Raw genomic sequence first — 23,704 nt, forward strand, 5'->3', positions numbered from 1 at the left:
AACCACTACGTTGAAAAAAGTAACAAATACAAGAAAGAGGAAACAATAATTACCTGTCTTTGATGCCACACAGATCAATGTGCAAATCACTAAAATTCCCTAGGGATCCTTGCTGAACTAAAATGAGGTCCTTGGGCTGGTTATCAATAAAGATGAGCCTCATACAGCCTTGAAAAGCAGTAATGGGATTTAAACATTGGGAATCGGTGAAATTGTCAGGGCACCCTGTGGGAAAAAGAGAAGAGACAGAATAATATTGGGATGTTCATCTATTTCTGCTGGGATTTCCTGATGCAAGAACTCAGAGACTAATTATTCCAAGTGCTTGCATTCCTTGTGCTACACAGCCTTCTGTGTTATGAAGCCTTCCATAAGAAAGAAAGAAAAAGAAAGGGAAAAAAGAGAGCATCCAGCCACTGAAAATATCAGAGTATGAAGTTTCATGTGTGCTAATCAAAATCAAAATGTGGGTTTTTTTCTGTTGTCTTTAAACTCCACAGTTGATAGCAACTGAATCCCATAAAAAAACCCTGTGCAAACTGTATAATCATTATGGGTTAAATTCTGCTGCACAGAAACTATGTATTATTATTATGTACACAGTAAAAGGATGAAATTCTGTGGACAGTAAGCAGGAAAACCACTTGTATCTGAGATTCTTCAGCATTTGGCCAGCTCTGAGATTCAAAGCCTCCTGTGCATCCTCACTTAGCGCTGTATCCAGAGGGCTCATTGAGACCAGAGCCTCACTATGGTAAGTGCTACACAGAAATCTATTAGATAAAAAGACATTTGATGGTACTCCCTTTATCTAAATTAATGCTTGCACTGCAAAAAGCAGAAGGTAGTATTTTTCAAGACTGTTCCTTCAATTTTCAAAATTGAGCTGTATCTACATTCATCTCCATGAGAGCATAGTACCTAAATACCTTTGTAGATCTGAGTCGTATGTCAATAAGCTCAGAAGTTTAAAGTCACTGAGCCTGATCAGGACAGCAATATCTACAGGAATATAATAATACTACCAGCCCTCAAGACTTTTAACTAGAAAAAACCACTCGTGGCTAATACAGCTAATGTAACTTTTGTATGTTTTGCCAGCTAGATGTAGGTACCCACTGGCTACCACTACCAGTAGTCCACTTTTACAGCTTTGTTAGCAGTCTGTTCATTCTCTCTCTGTCAGGGCTGACCAAGACCTTTCTATCTTCCCACAGTGCTGTATGCCCTGCAGCTCCATAGAGGTTCTAAGATCAGTATTACAACATTTGCTTTTAGCTGCAAACAGAGTTCACCTGGGAAGACCTCAATGGTGAGGCACCTGAGGATCTGCATCATGAAAACCTGTCCTGCACCTGTCTGAAACAACCTACCTCCAAAATAGTAGCTGTTCCCAGAGTAGATCCTTGAGGCAGTGGTTGCATGGCTAGCAGTGGCAGCATTGTTATCCAGTGTCAGGGTAATGCGATGTCTTCTGGCATTGATATTAACAGGATGCCAAAGCCCATCGTGGAGATTGGTGCCTGGTAAAAAACAAGTACTAAGAGTGAAAAAAGAGGTGCAGGAGATAACTCTGTTTTTCAAACCTCCTTTTGCTTGCAACTTGTGACCACAAGCGTGCATTTGACCTCCCCAAAAAGGGAGAACTGGCAGCTGAAAGGAACTCATTAGCTCTGGAAACAAACTGGCATGGAAGGAAAGGCCCAGGAAAGGGAAAGCTTTTGAGAGTATTTAAGTGGGTCACTTCACATTTTAATCTAACCTGCTTCTGGTACTGCATCAAGCTAGCCAGGCCCTTCATCTTTCTGGTAGCACATTATTACCATTTTGTGGGTGTTTATGTCTACAGTCTGCTGGGACACACTTACAACTCACAGAATTGCACAGAGAAGATCTCTGCTATGTTTCTGGTACTAAACATATGCCTGAGATTGCAGAGGATTAGAGTCAGTGAGATAGCCATACCCCATGTCAGGCTCTAATATGAAAGGTGACAAATTCCCGTGGGTATCAGTAGGATTTGTCTTTCTCAAAACCTTGAGTGCTAAGTTAGCAAACAGTCTTACTGACAGATGTACCAAAGCCTTTCTATATTGGATTTTGACATGGGTCTTGTGAGAGCTGGGATTGGTGCTCTGACCAGGAATTTAACAATGTACATGAGAGATTATGGAACTTGGGTAGCCTCTTTCTCTGCTAGACACTTGTGCGAAGTGGGAAATAACCTTTTTGTTTCCTTATTCTGAAAATCAGTGTTGCATCTCATGCCTGCAAAGAAACTCCTCATTCTCTGTTCTGACAGCCATGAAAATCAGTGGACAAGCTTCTGAGCTCACATACTGTGGTGCAGATCAAAAGTAACCTAATTACAGTCCAAAATATGCTACCGTCAGGTTGGAGTCACTGAGATCAGGCACAGACAACTAGTATTTACTCCCCTCCCTAATGGAACATTTTTCGTTAATGTAGCCTTCAGAAGAAACAAATGACCGCTTAGAGACACAAAGAGGTGTGAGAACAGTTCAAAACAAAATTTAAAAAAAAAGTGGGTTTTACATGTATGAAACGCTATTTCATTATGAACTTGAAAATGAGACAATTTCGACAGTAATGGCTGTTAATGCATTCACAATTTCCACAGAATAAGAGCCTGGCTTCCCAGCAAAACTGGATGATTTTTCAACTAGAACAAGTCCATTTTGAAGTGAAATATGTTGCTGAAGTTTGAAAAGATGTCAAAACAAAATAGGTCCCATTTGGGGCAAAAATAGGTCCATTCTTGAGCAAGCATGAGTTTATTGTCAATACCTGACATCTGCAGAGCACCACACTTGCAATTCCTGCATATTTTTCATATGTACATAGGCCGTTTAGCATGTTTTGGATAGCACCAAAGGCTGGGCTCGGATTCATGATTTCAGAAATACATAAAAATGAATACACCCATCCAAATATTGACATTGTCTCAGCTTTGTCAACAATTTCATTAGGACAGCAATAGAAGCTGGAAACTGAGTTTTCAGCATTCAGTTGCAGGAAGCTAAGGCTGTAGTAAGCTACACAAATAAGGATAGATGCAGGGCTGCCTCATTTTCTATCATAAAGAGAAATGAAACATGCACACAGAACAGCTCTGCTTTGACAACTCTGTCAGGTTTTACCTCTGCTTCTTTTAATAGACACATCTGCCTTCTTTTAGTTGGTACTGGGAATATTCTAAAATTACATATTTTTAAACAGTTGCTCATTTAGAAAATACTGCTATTATTTAGTTTCATCTGAGTTCCATCAGTCTTTTACTCATCCACCTTTGGAAAATGGGTATTCAACATATGCAGAAAATTAATTTCCCAGTCTCCCACCCATCATGGTTGCATAGCAGGAAGGGATGTGCAGAATCCCTGGGCTAAGACCATTTCGTTTTGGGATGTCAGCATGGCTTATATAGGTCACACTGCAATGACAGCTGGGCCACTCTGGTCCTGCCTCTGCTGTACAGTCTGAGATCATTTCCCTGGTGTCTCTGGGAGACAGTGCATAGCTGTTCTGGTAAGTGGTTACAAACAATTTCCTTTGAATTTTAAGTCAGACAGGCAACCCCATTTCACCGTCTTGTATCCCACCACCTGCACTGCACAAAGCAATGTGCAAACTGGCTAAGGAGACCAATTGAGGAAGCATGACGAGAGGAAGCCCATGGTCAGTCACACTTCTGAGCATAGCATAAATGGAGAGTGTAAAACTGCAGTCAGAGGAAGAAATTCAGTCCTGAATCTGCCTTAACTTGTACTGGAGAATGGTGCAGCAGCTGAGCTGGCTCCCAGCTGACTTCAGCACAATCTCAGGACAGGAGACAGCAAGGTCTTCATGTGACCTGACCGAAGAAAATCCGATGTGTCTCTTTAAGAACATAGAGGCTGAGCTAACTGTCAGGTACACTGACTCTGGAGATCTCAGGATGCCAATTTTCCATGCTTAGATCTACCTCAAGCTGCACAGAGTGGTTCTACCACTGGAAAGCAAGAGAAAATTTGAAAAGAGAAAGGAATATTGGGTGCTTCCTTATTTCATCATTCTTTCATCCTGTGGGGTTGGACCTTTGCATTTAAAAGAGAGACAGATGAGAGTAATCAAAAAATAAGTACCTTCACTGATTTCCACTGGGTTCTCTGTCTCCTTCTGAATAAGTAGTGTCAATCTCCCACCATGGAGGTAAACCAAGAGAGGTCCTGAATTTTCAGACAATTCAGTGTACAGAAGTAAGCCATCTTTATTCCATGTTCGAAACTGGAAGCTGACTGACAAACCGTCAATTTGAGGAGTGCCAGGTAGTAGCAAGTAGCTTTGACTGGTGCTGAGAAACGTGATAGGAACAATTTGTGGTTCTGAGCAAGAAAATGTCACATTCCCCTGCAAATAATAGAAATGAAATGTAATAAACCTGACAAAATTTTTTGGTCATCCCAAAACATCCATAGATAAATAAACTCCAGGGCCTAATGGCACTCAGGGCTGAAATAATGTCCCTTATCAAGTCCATGCCTGGGTACAAAAGAGCTTATTTGCTAGCCCAGACAGACCATCTACAGGTGGCAACATCTACTTTGTGTTTCCCAAAACCTCCCATTCCAACCTCAAGTTTAGCTTTATGTCAAGAAAATCAAACTCATTTGGATCTATGCTGACTTCAGGAACTGACACTGAAGGAATAGTAAGTCCATGAGATGTGAAACTAATGTACTGCATTGGCTATGAACTGATTATTCCAAATATAAGCTAAAAGGCAGCTGTTAATGACAGTATTTTTTTGCACATTTACACCAACGCTACGTAAGTTTAAAAGTCAAAACTTCCTCATTTACTTGAATCCACTACATGGGGCAAACCATGAAGCAAATTTTTGAGTTTATTTCAAATACTCAACATATAACTTGTGGTAGCAGTACTCATTATGTTTTCTTTCACTGAGAGTGACACAGCCTTCTGTTACTACAGATCATGAAAGTCCACTTAATACTAATACGAATAATTAAAAATAATTATTCTGAAATTACTTCAAAATTCATAAGGAAACTCAAAGAAAAAGTCACTTGAACACAGGACTTGTAATGGGATGAAACAATAGTGAGATTTCCCATCCAGTGCTAGGCCCCCCAGTTTCCACGGGGCATTTTGAGGAATTATTAAAACATTACATACACAGCAAGTGTGGTGAAATCTAACACCATTTCAATGCCAAACATAGTTGACCACCTCAGTCATCTGGCCCTAAAATCGACAATATCTGCCCAGACGAACAGCACATTTACTCAAAGCAGTCAGCAGAATCTGTACCGGCATGTATCACTGCAATTTGTAGAAGAAATGACTTCACTGTTTTGTTCTACCATTGCAGATGATTCAACCAGGTCATCCAAGCCATGTAAATAAAGCCTTAGTAATATATAAAGCTGGGACACATTAAAGAAGCCATATCTTTTAAAGCTGCTCCAGGAGATTGTTGTAGCCAGCTTGTTTAGCTGTTTTGTAAAATACCAATTGGAATCTAATAAAACATTGGAGTAAAAGGCTTTTTCCATGATACGGCTTCTCATCAGGGCTGGTATCTCATTCTAACAGGATAATTATAATGAACAGCACTTGTTAGATGTGTAGGAAGTTGCACAGTGCTTGGGGAATTCCTATCTGAAATCTCAGACAGCTAATGAAACTGTTTCCTATCACTTTCAAATGTCTTTCTAGTCTTTATTTTAAAATGGAAAATAAATAAAGTGCCAGAAAGAGACCGAGTTATCAGTGGATGAAATAACCCTTGACAGATATGTATCTGTATCAAGCTACTTATGTATTCCCTGCTCAATTAGGTGCAGAATGGAACATATCATATTTAGCAATGGCAAAAGGTATCCATGGGCATGTATTCATATTAGAATGAGTTTTGAGATAAAATCCAAAGCTTACCCAAACACACTCCAAAGCTTACCCAAACACACCTGAACAGTCAGGTGGGAAGTAGGATGGAAATTTTCTCTCAATCTTTAAAATATTTTTACTACCTGCTAGGTTTTGCCTGCATAAGAGATGCCACAGTCCTTCTTTTTGTTATTACATTTCCACCTCCATTTTCAATTGAATTCATTACAAATTACAAAAAAAAAAAAGATGGTCAGATGAAGCACTATAAACAAATATCATTAACCTTATCTAGAGCTTTTCAAAAGTTTAGACATTTAAAACACCATTGACAAATTTTCTTTAGAATTTTAGGCATTTACAGTGATTCCAGTAATACCACACAAAGTAGTAAGTAGTTTACAGATCTTATACATACACCAGAGCTTGGGGGAATATTCAAATATTGTCTGAGTCTGCACTCAAGTACCTAATTTGCTTCACTAGCAGTGGAAGGCTGTAACAAAATGCAAGACTGCATTGCAAGGGGGAAGATTTGCAACATTTGGGTAGGATTTTTGTCTCAAAGCTTATTTCAGATTTTACCTACCAGCAGAACAAGCTATACCTAGACTGACTTAATGGTGCTGGAGATGGTGAATGTTAAGATGAAGAAACATGTTTGTAATGCACAACAAACTTTCAGATGACCTTAAAATAAGCCAGTAAAGATCTTCTGTGGTCAGTATGGTTTCAGCTGTTTGCAGCAGCACTGTAGCAAATATTGGGTTTGCATGGCAAGGTTTTGGTAGCAGGGAGGCTACAGGGGTGTCTTCTGTGAGAAGCTGCTAGAAGCTTTTCCTCTGTCCAATAAAGCCAGTGACAGTCAGCTCCAAGACAGACCAAACACTGGCCAAGGCTGAGCCCATCACCAGTGGTGGCAGTACCTCTGGGATAACACAGTTAATAAAGGTGAGGGGAACGTGTGCAACTTTAGCCAGTGAGAGTAGTGAAAATACGTGAGATCAACAGCTCTGCAGACTCCAAGGTCAGTGCAGGAGTGGAGGACGTGCTCCAAGTAGCAGATCAGATTCCCCTGCAGCCTGTGGTGCAGCCTGTGCGGAGGCAGGCTGTGCCCCTGCTGCACATGGAGGGTCACAGTGGGGCAGATCTTTACCTGCAGCTCATACAGGAACCCATGCCGGAGCAGGGAGATGCCTGAAGGAAGCTGTGAAGCCATGGGAAGCCCGTGCTGGACCAAGCTCCTTGCAGGACCTGTGGCCCCATGGAGACAGCAGCCTACACTGGAGCAGGTTTGCTGCAGGACTTGTGACCCCATAGGGGACTCACACTGGAGCACTCGGTTCCTGAAGCACTGCACCTACGGAAGAGACCCATGCTGGAGCAGTCTGTTCCTGAAGGGCTGCACCCTGTGGAAGGGACCCACACTGGAGCAGTCTGTTCCTGAAGGACTGCACCCGGTGAAAGGGTCTCACACTGGAGCAGTTCATAAAGAACGGCAGCCTGTGGGAAGGTCTCACATTGGAGAAGTTCATGGAAAACTCTCCTGTCAAAGGGACCAAACACTGGAGTAGGGCAAGAGTGTGAGGAGTCCTTCGCTGTGCAGGAAGAAGTAGCAGAGACGTGTGATCAACTGACCACAGTCCCGCATTCCCTGTCCCCATGCACAGCTTGGGGGGAGGCAGGTAGAGAGCATTGGGCGTAAAGTTAGGCCTGGGAAGAAGGGAGAGTGGGAGAAGGTGTTTCTAAGGTTTTGTTTTATTTGTCCTTATCCTACTCTGATTTGATTGGCAATGAACTTATTTCCCAAGTTGAGTCTATTTTGCCTGTGATGATAACTGGTGAGGTATCTCTCCCTGTTCTTATCTCAAACCATGAGGCTTTCATTATATTCTCTTCCCCCTGTCCAGTAGAGGAGGGGAGTGATGGAGCAGCTTTGGTCGGCAGCTGGTGTCCAGTCAGGGTCAGCCCACCACATAAGGTCAAATTTCTGTCTGCTTCTGATACAAGGTTCTCAGCATGTACTACTATTTTACTACCTAAGCTTATGGACTACTTTGGCCCCTTCAAAAATTTAGCAGTACTTTAGTCATTCACACTAGCTAGTAATTCATGCCATCTGGGATCTGCGCAGAATTCTTATACTGGAACAGGAGCAGCAAAGAGTAGTGACTGAATCCATGGCCAATGCTGGGACATACGGACTAGACATACTTGTCTCCTCCCATGCTAAACCTGCTGAGGCTTCAAGCTCTGTAGCCTCTCCATTGACTACACTCAAGCAGAGCAGATCCCACCTGCCACAAAAACAAGCAGGTGGGAACACATAAAGGGGGTGCTGCAATTTTCTATGTATGTGGGGTTAAAGGTATATTTGGGGGAGAGAAAAGAGGCATATTTGCCTTTTAGGGGGATTCCTCTGTTACTCGTTCAAGAATTGAGACCTCCATGATGTACAAGCCATAGCCCATTTTAGTCAGAGCTAAAAACTAGCAAGGACATTTGGGAAAAAAAAACATTAAATAAACCAATTGATGCTATAGGAACTTAAATCAGTTCAACTGACTCATTTAGGAAGGAAACACTTTCTTAAAGCAGCATTCCAGAGCAAAAGCAGATGATGTACTTAATACACACCAACAATAGTTGCTGATGTACTTAACACACACCAACAATAGTTGCTGATGTCCTTATACTGATCAACAGTGTCTACCCTCCTAGAGACAGTAACATGAAAATTTGCAAAAGAAATACACAACGGTTGCTTCGAAAAACATTCAGTTACTGAAGTGGGATAGGTTCCTATTACAAAGAGTGTTAACTTTGCCCTTAATTTTATTCACAAACTAATTATTCCAGTGGGTCTAAGTCAGAAAAGTAAACAGCTCCCCCTAAACCTGTATCTGATCAGGAGCATTTTGCTGTAATTGGCAGCAGTTCTGGAACTCTCCAGGGTACACACAAGACTTCTGGCAGACACTTGATTTTATAACTGAACCCAGTTTAACTGAAAAGTAAAAGCTCATTGGCTAGGAAATGGGATAAGAAGAGTCTAATCCCTAGAGAAAATAAAAGAGCTGCTCAGCTCTACCCAGCTGCTGGAAACTCCAGCTATCATGTGGCATTTGAGAATCTCATTGAGTCCATTATCTCCAGACTGATTAATGACTCCTCTAATAAACAGTGAAATCTTTCCAAAAGAGTTTTTATTCTACTTGTCGTGGTTTAAAAGGCAAACGGCATGTAGTGACAGGACAAGGGGGAATGACTTTAAACTGAAAGAGGGTAGGTTTAGATTAGATATTAGGAAGAAAGTCTTTATTGTGCGGGTGGTGAGACACTGGAACAAGTTGACTAGAGGAGTTGTGGCTGCCCCATCCCTGGCAGTGTTCAAGGCCAGGCTGGATAGGGCTTTGAGCAACCTGATCTAGAAGAAGGTGTCCCTGCCCATGGCAGGGGTTTGGAACTAGATGATCTTTAAGGTGCCTTCCAACCCAAAACATTCTATGAAGCTCTAAATACAATGGAAATATTTGCAGTTTGTTCACTGGCTGCCATGTCACTTGTCTCAAGAGCATGCACCCCAGACTTCTGCAGGCACGATACGGTTGCATAGGTGGTTCTTGGCCAAGTAAGACGTTGAATGAACAGGCAACAATATGCTGTTTATTAACAGGTACTATTAAAAAGAAAATGGAAGAACACAGTTCCTAAGTGATGAGGATAGAAGAGGATTACGCAGAAGATCCTCTGGGCCACAAGCCTCATCCAGAACTGACTGGAGTCTTTCCAGTGACTTCTGCAGGACTTCAGTAAAACCTGTATAACCTTAATGAACCATTTCAGTCTTTCTTCATGTAGTATTATGTACTGTTGAATGAAGAGAGAAGACTGCTATACCACCACAGTCAGGGCAATTGATGATAAGTTTCTTATACATCCCCCTCGCTTTCGCAGAATACTTATCAAAAGTCATATGAACTTGGGAAATTATTCAAACTGACAGTTGAACTGAAATCCTCAACATATAGTCTACCAAGTACACAGGCCAAGATTACAGATGGAACAGGAAGAACTATAAATGAGTATTTCTGAATTCTCAGTCTACCTGCAGGTTAGAGCATTGAATGGGCACTTACCTTCTCATTAACCACTCTAGGGATACTACCCAATAAAAAGGATATCTTGTTTTCTGCAGAGGATTAGAAAGAAAAATATAATATCACAGGTAGGAGGACTAAAATCACAGACCTGGCTGAGATACCAATGTGGGTAAACTGGCAAGAATATCTCCAGCTTGGAAATTGGAGGACTGTTTCTAGCTGTGAAGAGACTGAAGTTGCAGACCTCAGTATTTGCGAAGTGAGTAATAGAAGAAAAAGGTGACCTCTGATGCAGTTTTAAAAGGGTAAGATAAAAGACTGTCATTCTACTCTGAGCAACTGGATTTTAGGATGGGAAAGGTCCCTTTAAATACAGTTTTTAAATTAACTGTCTCAAGCAGAACAGATATCAGGAGACCCACATAGATTTTAGGTACTTCTTAAATCAAGGCATTGCTAAGCACGGAAAAGCAAATCAAAGTGAGATACTAGCTCCATCCTCCTGAAATACTGGTGCAAACTGTCTTCAAACAGGATGTGGGAGCAACAAGGTGCATGGTGTTACTTGAGTCAGGACTAGTCCTCTAAGTGAGCAACTAGTCCATCCCAAGAGTGGGTCTCATATTTTAAGAGAAGTTCCTACACTGAGGTGGGTTTCTCTGAGCAAAATTTCATGATGGAAATCTGAAAGCTTTCCTGATCCAGATTTCATTGAAACTAGTAGATCCTTGTGATAATCAACCCTATGACAAAGAACTGCCCCATCTTCACTCACTCTAGGTATCACGTATGTCAATAAAATGCTAATTGTTTATCACGTTGACTTAAGTTGTTTATATTAAGATAATGTTTCTATGTGAAAAAAAAATATTTAACAAAAAAGACAGCTTTGAAAAAACTAAAACATTGTGACCATGACAGAATCAGGGATAAGATGCTTGGCTATATATTTCTAGATGTTCCTTATCACAGATTCCTAAGATACATCACTGGACAGAAGAGAAGCATTTTACCATTCTTATGCTCACAGTAATGGTACATTATTGTTTCATCATACAGAATCATAGAATCATAGAATGGTTAGGGTTGGAAAGGACATTAAGATCATCTAGTTCCAACCCCACTGCCATGGGCAGGGGCTCCTCGCACCAGACCATGTCGCCCAAGGCTCTGTCCAACCTGGCCTTGAACACTGCCAGGGATGGAGCATTTACCATGTCTTTGGGCAACCTGTTCCAGTGCCTCACCACCCTCACAGTGAAGAAGTTCCTTACACCTATCCTGAACTTCTCCTGTTTAAGTTTAAACCCATTACCCCTTGTCCTATTGCTATAATCCCTGATGAAGAGTCCCTCCCTGGTATCCTTGTAGGCTGATACTGGAAGGCTGCTATGAGGTCTCCACGCAGCCTTCTCTTCTCCAGGCTAAACAGCCCCAACTTTCTCAGCGTGTCTTCATACGGGAGGTGCTCCATACACCTTATCATCCTTGTGGCCCTCCTCTCTACTTGGAAGTACAATAGCTAAGAGTTGCTGACAAAAGATCGGAGCAAATTCTAAATACATTCTAAATACAGAGCTAATTTGGAAAATCATATGTATTTTCCTCACAGAGACAGGAAAAGAGGCAACAAAGGACAGGAGAAAATATGAGAAAAATATAGACCACTTAACATTTTCCCTCTGTGGTGGGCTTACCTTGGCTAAACACCAGATGACCACCAACCTGCTCTATCACTCCTCTCTTCAACAGGAAGGTGAGGGAGAAAATAAGATGGAAAAAAAAACTTGTGGGTCAACATAAAAGCAGTTTAATAAAGCAGAGCAAAGACTGTGCACTTCCCATCAGGAGTTATTGTCCAGCTACTTACTAGGAAGTAGGGTTTCAATATGCATAGCAGTTGTTTGAGAAGACAAACATCACAATAATGAATGTGCCCCCCATCCTCCTTTCTCTTAGTTTTTATTGCTGAGCAGATGTCATATGGTATGGAATATCCCTTTGGGCAGTTTGGGTCAGCTGTCCTGGCTGTGTTCCCACCCAAGATCTTGCCCACCCCCAGCCTACTGGTGAGGGGGAATGTTGGTGAGACAGCCTTGATGCTGTGGAAGTGCTGCCCAGCAGCAGCCAAAACACTTTCTAGCTACCAATCAAAGCATAACACTGTAAGGGCTGCGATGGGAAAATTAACTCCATCTCAGCCAGACCAATATACCCTCCTCCTTTGAACAACGAGCAGGAACGAAGCCAGTCTTTCAAATACACCTTTCCAGAAGTGGGTAAGATGGACGTCTTAGATCAAACTGGAAAATTAGCACAATCCAAGCCCAGTTTTTGTTCGAGTTCAAGGTAAACTATCTACAGCTTATTAGGTTTTATTACCTGGAACAAACCACAGCTGCAAGGAGATTTTATTTTATTATTATTATGAAAACAGAGCCACATTTACCTTAAAACAGAAAAGTGCATAGAAAGCAACCCTTATCAGCATTTTTTTTGTTGTATGTGTGTGTTACTTATCTTTGTTATATTTTTCTCTTTTAAATTCTGATCATCTGTGTATCATAGCACAAACCCAGCCCAAGTGGTAGGTATGAACTGCACAAACTCTGGGGTCTTGAGTCTTGACTGTGACTGGGTCAGGTTGTCCCTTTCTAAAAAAAAAAGATGTTTAAGCCTTGGCTTTACAGCAAATTACATTCTTCCCCATTTTCCTTATCCTCTGGCAACATCTATGGCAGTAATTAGCCATCTCTCTTGCTCTCCTACAGGGACTAACAACCTTACCACCTCCCACCTTGAAACATCCTCTGCTCAGCAGGTACTAACCATCCTCTTCACTCAATTTGACTACCCAGATAGTGTAATAAATTAAACTCTGAACAATTGTTTCTAACCTGTAATTTGCTAAATACTGATGACTCTCAAAAAGTCCGCCTTTGCTCAAAAACGTGTCATTTTATTTTCCTGCATGTGAACTAGTCTTATTAAAAAAAAGGATCTCTCTCCCTGAAAGACTTGCTTCCCTTGTGGTCATCACAACTATCAAAACTGTAACACAAAACTTTTACATCAAGAAAAGGAGAGTTTATTATTGCAGCTATATGCTGGAATAAATATTTACAGAGTGGAAGTCTTTAATATAGACAATGCCAACTGAACTCAAGAGAAAAACTGCATTGAAATACTTTCAAAGCCTTGATTGAGGTGACACATTTAATTTCTTTCAAAAGAAGCCTGCTACACCATTCAACAACAATAAAATGGGACCTTAAAATTAATTCTGTATAAACTTTCTTACTATTTCATACTGCAGTTAGGATGTGAAGGAGACTCATCTGAAGACCCAGAGAGCAGACAAGAAGACAGAAGATAACATAAAAAGCGATTTTTTACAGGAACCAAGTATTTCTGGAATTTGAGTTCACATGTCTAATCTAAAGAACGTAAATTCAGTTTGTGTGTGACTCACTCTTTCATTAAATAATTGCATAGAAGCTTTAAATTAATCCAACTTAAACCTATAGGAAGTTGTCACTAAATAGTTACAACATATTTTATTTAAGATCCTTACAATCTGATTGCAGTGCAAACAATGAAAAATATATCTAACTCCTGGTTCTCTAAACCCTAGTAGAGGCCTTCACAAATTACCAGCCTGATATTCACAGAAATATCAACACCTGCAATAGCACTTTGGTAGAATGAGATGTGCATAGACAGGTAAACTCTTCTCAAGATGAAGGTATCTCTAATCAGAGTAATAAAATAGCATGTTTGGATTCTCTATAAAGAGAATGAATTATTAGTTTACATCCTCCTGTCACTAGATATCTTTCCTTGCTCTTTGATGCTGGCAATTGGTTATTTCCTTGAGGCACTACAGTGATGCATCTACATGTCACCACATCCCTTACTGTACTGAATTGTCACTCCGACTTCACATGGCAGGCCAATGTAGAAATTCAAGCGTATCTGAGGGCTGACAAATTCTACTTTACAAATACCCTGCGTTCTTCTCAAGTCACTGCAGGGTTTGCTTTGCGAAATAAGCATACAGCTGCAATTCTTATTAGCCAAAGGTAATAGAAGGGAAAGTAGGATAGGGTTTTCACCAGTTTGAGTGAGTATGTAGGGTGGAGCATTGAGAAGATCAAACATAGCATTTTTTCGTAACCTCTTAATTTCTTTTCTTCAGCTAGACAGTGGATTCTTTTGGCATCACAAATTCATGGCACATAAAAACACTTCATACCTTGGCCACAGATCACATTAGAGCAGTTTATAAAGGTGCACCCAAATCTAGTAGTAAGTAACCACTGGTGGCCAGGATACTATAGCTATTTTCAGGATGCTATAGCTATTTTTATCTTCAGTACTCCTCAGTGAGATGTATTTAGTAGTTCTCAGTGGATTTCTCTTCCCATCTTGTCCCATCTCCTCCTGCATCTACGTACACCCTTAACAAGCAAAAAAACCTTCAACAAGGACTCCACCATCACAGATATCAACAGGTCAAATATCCTTCTGCGAAGGACAATTCCGCTTCTGCGTCTTGTAAATGTGGCTCCTACTAGCATATTTCCCTGCCCCTAACTACTTGCCCAAGAAACATAACTGCTGTACAATTGCTCATAATGGGCAGTCTGCACTTTTTTGTGCTGAGAAGACAGCTAGCAAATATGGCTTATTTTAAGGCATTTTCTGAGGTTTCCCAATGGTCCAGCCCTATTACCGTGACAGTGATAATTACAGAAATTTACCTTCTCATAACCTCTTTCAATCAAAAGCAGTAATTGCTTTGGAGAGCAAATAAAAGATACCCCATCATTTCTCCACGCTCAATGATCTAGGGGGAAAAAAATATAAATCACAAAACCCAACAAAACAGGATAGACTGTCCAAATAGATAGGGCTACCATGTGGAGAGGTTAAGTATCAGTCAACATAAAAATGGAATTCTGAAGGCAAGTTTCAGTTCAAAGAGACAGGCTGCCTTGTTATCCAGAGATGTCTTCTCAAGGGGATTTACTGCAAGTCTGACAACTGCAAATGAGTTACAGAAAAGAAAAGGCGGAATGATAATCACAGCCACCACCCAAGAGTATGATACATAGTACAGTTCTCTGTTATTGACAACCTGTAGTTTCTTCCTCTGACTTTAAATGCAGCTTGTTTGGGACTATTATTTATATGGATGAGGAACTACATACGAGGAAATCTATACCTCCAAAGCTGATGTATCATTCTCCTGCTTGTGTGAAAGATGTCAACAGTAAAAAACCAAAGTTGATGGGTGTAAAAACCCGTAAGTTTGACTCACTGACTGTGTCAACATTCACAAAGGCACAGAGAATGAAGCAAACTGAGTGTTACAGTCTGCCTCCCTTTTGGAGGCAAAAAAAGTAAAATAAGGTCTCTGAGCATTAATGGCTTTCTAATCCCAAATTGGCCAGTTTGTCCTCAAATATCTTTTGTTAGAAGACAAAGGTATTTTGGGGACTAACACAGAACCATCTCTGCTGATCTCCAATTTGTGGGGAGGGAACATGGGTACACAACACATTCTTGGAAGAAGTGGTTCCCAGTCCCTGCTATATTTAATTATTCTTCTGTGCTGTTCCTCTCATGCATTTCTGCTCCAGACCACCTTAGCAACTACAAAGACATGAAGCACAGAAGCTTGCAGCTCCCTGGGGCTATAGATTCTCAATGAACTTTGAGTAAAAGCATTTAGTGCAAAAGTCTGGCAGGCAAAAGATTACATTTAGTAAGAACAAGTTGTTTTAATTTGAGCAAGTAAATTGCTAAGGAGTGGAGAAGAGCAGGAAGATGCAAGATGGAGATCAGCCTGTGAAAGCTGGAAGTACCCAAGAGTTGTTGGAGGAGATAAATAGCTGTGATGGAAAGGATGTTGGAAAACAACAGATTTACGGGGTCTGTTTCCTATAGAAGGATGTTCATCTAAGATTCTGAGGCATTATGACTGTGGCAACCTTTCCACACACTTTGCATACACAAGTGCCACAGACACAGCACACAGCAGTTCATAAATCTTGCAAAATGCAGTACAGCAGCCAGCCTTTGAAAACTATTGAATTAAAACCATCACTTCTGTGAGGCAGACTGAACAATGGGGGCACATCCCCACTACCTTCAATTGACAAAAGAAGCAAGATTTCTAGACTTTCAATCTAGCATTGGCTGAATCCAGTATTGTAATAACAGTTTCATTGCTTGTGGCCACATTAACCCAGACAATACCCTTCAGAGAAGAAGTGCATTACAAAGTTTTTCTTCTCCCCTTTAAGAAGGCCTTCCCATTACTCAGCTGGCAAAACAATGAACTGTTTAATGACCTAAGAAGCAGACCAGGGCACTTTACTCCCCTTAGAAAATAAGTTGAGAGGGAGAGCAATGTAACACAGTTGGTAAGATTTGTGCCTTAGAGTCCTGAGTCAGAACAATCAAACTTGAGGTTGTTAAAGCAAATTCTCCAGTCCCAAGCTAGGTGAGCATCCTTGAGGCAGTCCTGACTGCCAGCAACACAATGTGGAACTTCTCACCTTTCCATTTTCCATTTCCCTGTATATTCAGCCTCACCCTTGGCAGGAAAAGTGAGAAAAGGAAGGACTTCTTGTGGTTTTCTGGCTTGTTTTGTTGCTTCTTCAGTCTGTTTATACACATTACTACAAACTAGAGAAGCAGTTTCACCTCTACATTCTCCAAAGACACAGTATTAGCCAAAAGGCATATATCAAAGGATGGTGCAGGAGTGAAGCATAAGCTTTATGCTAAGCAAAGCGCTGAATTATTTACAATTTGTCAAGGCTGCAGGGGAGTGTACTGTTCCCTCTTCTTATGAAATAAAATGTTCTTTATTTTGCTCATGATATATTTAAATATATCTGTAATTTTAGGACATTGTTGTGATTTGAATTTACATTTATGTTTTATGTTAGCAGGCTGGATAAGACCATAGTTCCTTTTGCTTTACCTATATATACTAGTGCACATTTAGACACACTAGTGCTAAGTCAGTGGTTCTCAGAACTGCCAATACACTGAATATAAGGGGCAGCACAAAGGAAAATATTTCCGATACTAAAAGAAACATTTATTCTTCTCTATAATACTAACTCAAATAGCAGAATAGAATTTTGCTACTACTGTACTACACAACAGTGATGGACCGTTGTTCAGAAAATAAGATTTTTATCTGAGTTAACCAGAAAAAAACAAAAGTGTCTATGAATTCCATCACTCCACCAAAATGACAAATTTTAATCTTGGGAAAGGAATTCAAAAGTTTGTCCAAGCAAATTCTAATACACCTGGAAAGTCAGAGAAATGTATTAATTTCCACATGTGTCTTTCAATAACTCCCACCACAGCAGTCAGTGCCGGCTGGTGTTAGCCTCAGCAATATCATCTTAAGAAGATAATTATGCCCATAGCTAACTAAATCTGAACTCCACTCATTCAGTGCACCCAGCAGCACCAACATTATGGAAGTAAAAAAGCAAGCATACATTATTGTCTCTTACCACAGTATAGATCTGAGGTTTGCGCCTTTTTGCTAGGTCAATTATATTGACTCCATTGTAATAAAGGTTCTCAATGCATCCATGGAAATTTTTCCTCTGAAAGGTTCCTGGTTTCCCTGGGACAGGAATCCCTCCGAAACTGAGCTTTTGGAAAGAATAACAACAGTATTTAGTTATCACCCTAAATGCAAGAGGGCAGAGCCCCACTCCATGCAACCAGCTGGGACATTATCTAAGAACCAAGTCACATTAACAGAATTATCTTGGAGTACGAAGCAAAGCCTGGCTGCCCAACAAGGGAATTACAGGCCACACAGCATTACAGCTGTTGGAGAAATGCTGCTGCCACAGGCAGCTCACTAATTTGGAAACAACTTTTAAGAGCCTTGACACATCACTTCACCAACCTAGTACCACCAGCCCCCCCTTCCCCAAATCACAGCGTTACATTCAAATGGTCTCCAGCCAATAGCCCCCACCAGCCTAGAAGTTGCCACCCAGCAGCAGACCACAGTGGCCAGGAATTGCTGAGCAATGGGGGAATAAACTCTTCCCGCCCACAGAACACTGGATTTGCCTTGAGCCGGAGGCACCTCTTTCCACAAAGCATATATCTGAACAGTTCTGTTTTCATACACTGGAGGGTAGTATCACACACACAAACTACCCCGTTTGCACTTTGCAATCGTTTTCCCTAAATTTCCCTGTGGTTTGGTCTTTCCAATGGATGCACATGGTATATGGGACTGAGCAGTGTAATGGAGAAGTTCTGCAGGTTACACATTTAAAAAAAACTGCTGTGCTGTTGTGTGAGTACTGAAAAATGTAAGTATTGTGCAGATTACAGCCCGTCATTTAATGGGGAGCTGAAAGCCCTGGGAGAACAAAGAGCCCAAATAAAAAAAAACCTTCCAAAATCACTGGAGCATAATTATTTTATATGACAGATTTCTAATGAGCTCCACTAGCCTTTTTGGTAAAGTCTTATGGAGGTACCACTGAGTTTTTATTCATTTTGCCATCGCAGCCATCAGCATTGTGAGTGATAGAGTACGAGCTGGGATCCTGCAGCCACCACCCTTCACAGTGCTTCCAGCACACCAGGAGCTGTGCTGCAATCCTGCAGCATCCACTGCAGCAAGGGCATGCACTGCTGTGCGGCACTACTTATGCGCTGATGACTGCTGGAACTTGGTCAGCATTATTTCTCTGTCATGACTCCTAATGCCTCACCTCAGCTCATTATTACAAAAATAAAGGGCAATTTGGAATTTTTTAACTTCCACTCCAACTAACACGCTAGGATACATAAGCAAATGAAAGCTCCCTGGATAACCTTGAAAGCACTTCTTTGAAAATAAGTCCTTAATAAACTTGCATCTCAGTTGTCCTAATTGATCACTTCAGAGAAATAAAGAGTGAACAGACTCCTACTTTACACCACTTGCAGGTTTGTTATTGGCATAAGGCCTTATGTGGTAGCAATGTGGTTTTTTTCGAGTAAGAATCATTAGTTCTTCCTTAGCACACCAGACTTTCCTTCTTTCATGTTCTATTCTTTCAGTCTCCTGCTTAGGGACTGTGTACTGGGTTTCAAAACCAAAAGAAAAATCAATATCAATTATACCACTGCATTATCAAGAAAACAGTTTCCTTTGTGATTGGTAATAATTTTAATTACCAAACTAATAGTTTTATTACCCTCAGCAAGGCCTTTAATGCCTAAAGTGTGCTGAGAGAAACTTTCAATAGACTGTGTTGCTGTAATGTTCAATTGAAAGATTGCCTCAGTGCAAATGGAAAGAAAACACGTTGTGTGAAAAACTAAGCACCAGGGGCCAGGATTGAGTGCCACAGAGGTCAGTGGTGATACTGATTTACACCAGCTGAAGATCTTCTCTACCATGTTCCCTGTTTTGGAACATCTGGAAAAATTGTCTGTAAATTACACTGGAGCTTGAGTTTTCCCTCACTGGCATCAATCTTCTATCTGGAAGCAAGGAATTGTATTACTTTGAAATTAGGAAAGCTGATGACTTAAAGATGGTTTTTCTCAACTCCATTTTAAAAGCAGTTACAGTTTTTGCCCTTGCTAGTTCAGTCTGAACCTGTTCCAGAATCTCACTGCTCAAATGTGCTATCCTTAATAAATGCGCTTGTGATTTGGTAGAGCAGTGCCAGGGGGCAGGTACCATTCTCTCCACCCTGCTTTGTGAAATGCAAAGAAGGGAATTTCAGCTGGAAAATGGGAAGAGCAGAGAGCAGTCACCTGCCACTGCTGTTCTGTCTGCTTTTGTCCCTTGGGCGTGCTGAGAATTGATCCTTTCCAGAGAAATGAACCCAAAGTGCAGGGGGGAAATTTGTGGTGTCTTAAGCAATGAACCATGCCAGCTCAACACATCCAGACAGGGTGATGGCTCTGATTGTGCAAGCACAACCCCGTGATTTGTGGCCTAGCAAGACTCAGTTGACAAGTGCATGGGGATAAAAATGAACCTGGGTAATTCACACACAGGTGTGCACTGGTTAAGGGGGATGGATGAGGAGCTGCCCTGCATGTAGATATGAGGACATAGAAGTTTTTTAATGTGTTTTTCTACTGCCTATCAGCCATAAACAGCAAAATGCTGAAGTGATATGAACTGCAGTTTGCCACATCTTGACCTCATCACAGGGGAGCACACCAGCCTCAGGTTTTATGGGTAGGCAGGTTGTTTCTCTGTTCAGTCCTCCCTTGGCTGAGCTGCTCTGGCTCCCTAGACCAGGACATTCTGCATCACAACCCTATATGTGAAGGGACCTGGGTCAGAGCTAGTTGTCTTGACAGTCATGTTCAGGGCCTTCCATTCTTAATGGGAAGAAAGTGGTCTTTACCTGCTCATCTCTATGTGGAGAGCTGTAATCCAAGCAAGTGGCAGCTTGAAGCACAACTCAGAGCTGGTATCCCTATGGTCATGTCAACTGGATGCAGGGATGGTACACAATGATCTCATTAAAATCATATTGGAGCTGGTAACACAGCACCTCTCCCTACAGATAAGTGCAGTTGCTCCCTGAAGATTTAACTAGAACCCAGGCTATATCTTTTAGTTTAGCTCAAGCTCTGCCATACTTTGAGGTGTAAGCATAATCTAATGTGTATTTGCCCAGAGACTGAGACTATCATATACAGAGTTGCACTGACGTAGTGTTATGTTTGTTAAGTATGAAAGGAGCTCTTTTGGAATGAACTATTAAACAGAGAAAAGACCTTGCTGAAAGAGACAGCTCATAGGGTGGTGGTTTTTCATCACATTCATTTTATACCTATTCAGCCTCTTCTCCCAGTTATAACCTAAGGGGCTTCACACACCTCATAATCAATATCCAAGTGATCTGAATCCCCCTTCGTTCGGAAATGCTGGGTGTGCTTGTCCACTGTGAAGTTTACTTGCTTGTTGAAGCGCTCTATGAGAACCGAGTGCCAGTGCTGGTCATCCAGGAGGCTGCCCAGGGTGACGGATGTATGACTGTTACTGAAGTGCAGGTTGGAGTCCCCTGAAGGGGCAGAGACAGGCAGAAGACACCAGAGTTACCTCCAGGACCTTAACTGAAGCATGGGGCCTCAAGGGAAGCACAGAACAGTGCTCCTAGATGCAAACTGAAGCTCTGCCCATCAGAAACAAACCCTTGTCAAAACTTGCTTTAGATTCTTTGGGCCTCTTATTTATATATGTCTGTATACACACACGAACACATACACACTTTTTTCCCCTCTGAAATTCCTGTGATGAACCAAAAGGTTTTCCTGATGCTGCTCCCCACATTGCAGCAAGCAAGGGATGCTGCTCTGCCTGTGCCCTTGGTTCTATTATGCATTTGAGGCCCTGGTGTTTTAACACCTCCATTCAGGCTGCACAAAAATATTCTGTCTATTCACTCACACTAACAGACCACTCCTGACACTTCTGTTTCAACTATGTGATTTCTGTATTTTAACAAGAAAATTGCACCTGTCCATTTTCAGAGAAAAAAAAAGCCACAAGTCAATGAAGCAACATGAACACAAGTGCTTTGTTCAGCTCAAAAAGATTCTTAAACCTGGCCTAAATCTCCAAGAGGTTAGATCGAGAGTCATAAAAATATTGAGACTCTAACCCTGGTAATTTCAAGCACTCTTCTGTTTTCCAGCTGTCTACACATCTGAACACTTCTGAGCCTCTTCTTGAAAAGGAGTATGTGTCCTCTTTTATATTCCAGAAGAATGGAGGTAACACTTGCTCCAAAACAGTCTGGCAAGATGCAAGCAGATTCAAGAACAGACATTAAAACCCTTGCCCATGACATGACATATGAAGGCACACAAAGCACTTCAAATGTTTAAAATCTGTACATTTGGGGCTACACCGGAAAAAATAAAAAAACCCTCATCTCAGAGTGTGTGTATTCACAATAGCATCTCTTTGGAAGAAGTAACACAGTGTATTTAACTATACTATTCTCCTATCCTAGTACGAAACATTTGTAAAAGGAAGACAAATCAATGGAGACATTCAGAGGCTTGGGATGTAGCTACATGGTTCAAGTAACATCCAAATACCAAATCAGAAAAATGCTACATTATCATTTCTATGCTTGGATGAATTAAACAAACAGAAAGAAAATACTAGTTGGAGACTAAACAATTAATGAGCTTCCGTAAAAATGGCATTTAAAACAAACATAATTAGGCATGAGGGGAAAAATGCAGAAGTATCTATGAACTCTGTTTTAGTACCTCTAGTTTGCTCCCACTAGATTATGATTACTTTTAATTCCCCACATCATAAACAGTGGGCTGAGATACTAATAATATTGCCTGCTAATACAGTACATTACTAGATGCTACATCTCCCACTTTTATTAAAAACAGCCTTGGCAGTCTAAGCACCATGTCCTGCATGACATCACCCAAGTCTATTCTCTTTTGCTTCCCCTACCACCTTCTCTGATGAGTATTTAAGCTGTGAGCTGTCTGAGGCACACAGCATGCTTTGTTGATGTCAGCTGGAGTTTCTAGATACTGCCTAATATAAATAAGATATTTATAAAAGCAACCAAGACAATCCCTATTACAGTAAATGTGAACCAATAATCCTAATTACCCTTACCCAGGCTGATGTGCAAGGAGAGCTTCCCTTTCTGCAGTTCCAAGGTAATGTAGTCTCCACGCTGTCCTTCTCCATGGAATAAGACACCATCCCCTTGCATGCTCTTGAACTTCAAAGAAACCACATCTTTGAATGTGCTCATAAGCTTCTGATTGAACCTGTAGAGGAGTGAACTTCTGCCGTCGAAGTCTGCAATATCTGACTCTGGGAGAAAGAAGATGGCAAAATGAAAAGGAGTGCATCACGAGAGGGAGTGTAGTTTTTCAGGATCTTTTCAAATATCACTTGCAGCCAGGTTTTCTCAGAAACATACATCCACAGGATGTACGTGGCATTTGGGCAACCATATTTCACCCATTTCTATGTGGGGAACGGGAACACTAGGATAAAAGCAGAACTCCTCTGCACTTGTTGTTCTCTCTCTCATGCATGACTGCTTTCTCACTCAACTTTTTAGAACAGAACAGGTGCCTTCCATCATATTCAGATCTCAAACATCCCTTACCACATTTACTGTTTGTCTCAAAACACACCCAGGAGGTTATTCATTACTTTGAACACTTCAGTTCTCACCCCACTTTCTGTAGCTTCCAAGCATCTGTTGAGCTGTTTCTGTGTGCCAGCTATGCCTGCATCCACCTCTGCATCTAAATAAGCATCATCTTGGCCTCTAAGGGTTGGCTGCTTATTTGAGATGGGCATTTATCAAGCATGTTTCTGCATGTGTATTGACTAAGCTGGCAGGAATAGTCAAATATCAATTCAAAAAGCTTTTGAAGGGATTCATGGGAACTGGGCATCTAAGCTGATTATACACCTTTGAAAATCCTATTAGAAACATATTTTCCCCTTCAGCCAGCCTCTAAAACCTAATCACTGTGATAGAAAACAAGCTTTCAATTCTTCAGTTGCAATTGTTAATATTTCCTTTGGCAGAAGCAGCCTGCAGTACTCTTTTTGCTTTATAAAGTAATATTTTAAGCAAAACATATTTTTAATAAACTTTTTAAAA

At 41.1% G+C, this 23,704-nt stretch overlaps 1 protein-coding gene across 1 annotated transcript; it reads right to left on the reverse strand.

Moving 5' to 3' along the window:
- Positions 1-53: 53 nt before the first annotated feature.
- On the reverse strand, positions 54-22,896 carry LOC104401219 (contactin-associated protein-like 5; the record flags this gene model as incomplete). Its single annotated transcript, XM_010015383.1, has 6 exons — positions 54-225; positions 1,374-1,523; positions 4,146-4,410; positions 17,564-17,707; positions 20,916-21,100; positions 22,693-22,896. Coding segments are annotated over 6 exons (1,120 nt in total), but the record flags the coding sequence as incomplete, so codon positions are not given.
- Positions 22,897-23,704: the final 808 nt, after the last annotated feature.

This window comes from Nestor notabilis, unplaced genomic scaffold (assembly GCF_000696875.1).
Source record: "Nestor notabilis isolate BGI_N333 unplaced genomic scaffold, ASM69687v1 scaffold725, whole genome shotgun sequence".
Classification (NCBI taxonomy): domain Eukaryota; kingdom Metazoa; phylum Chordata; class Aves; order Psittaciformes; family Psittacidae; genus Nestor; species Nestor notabilis.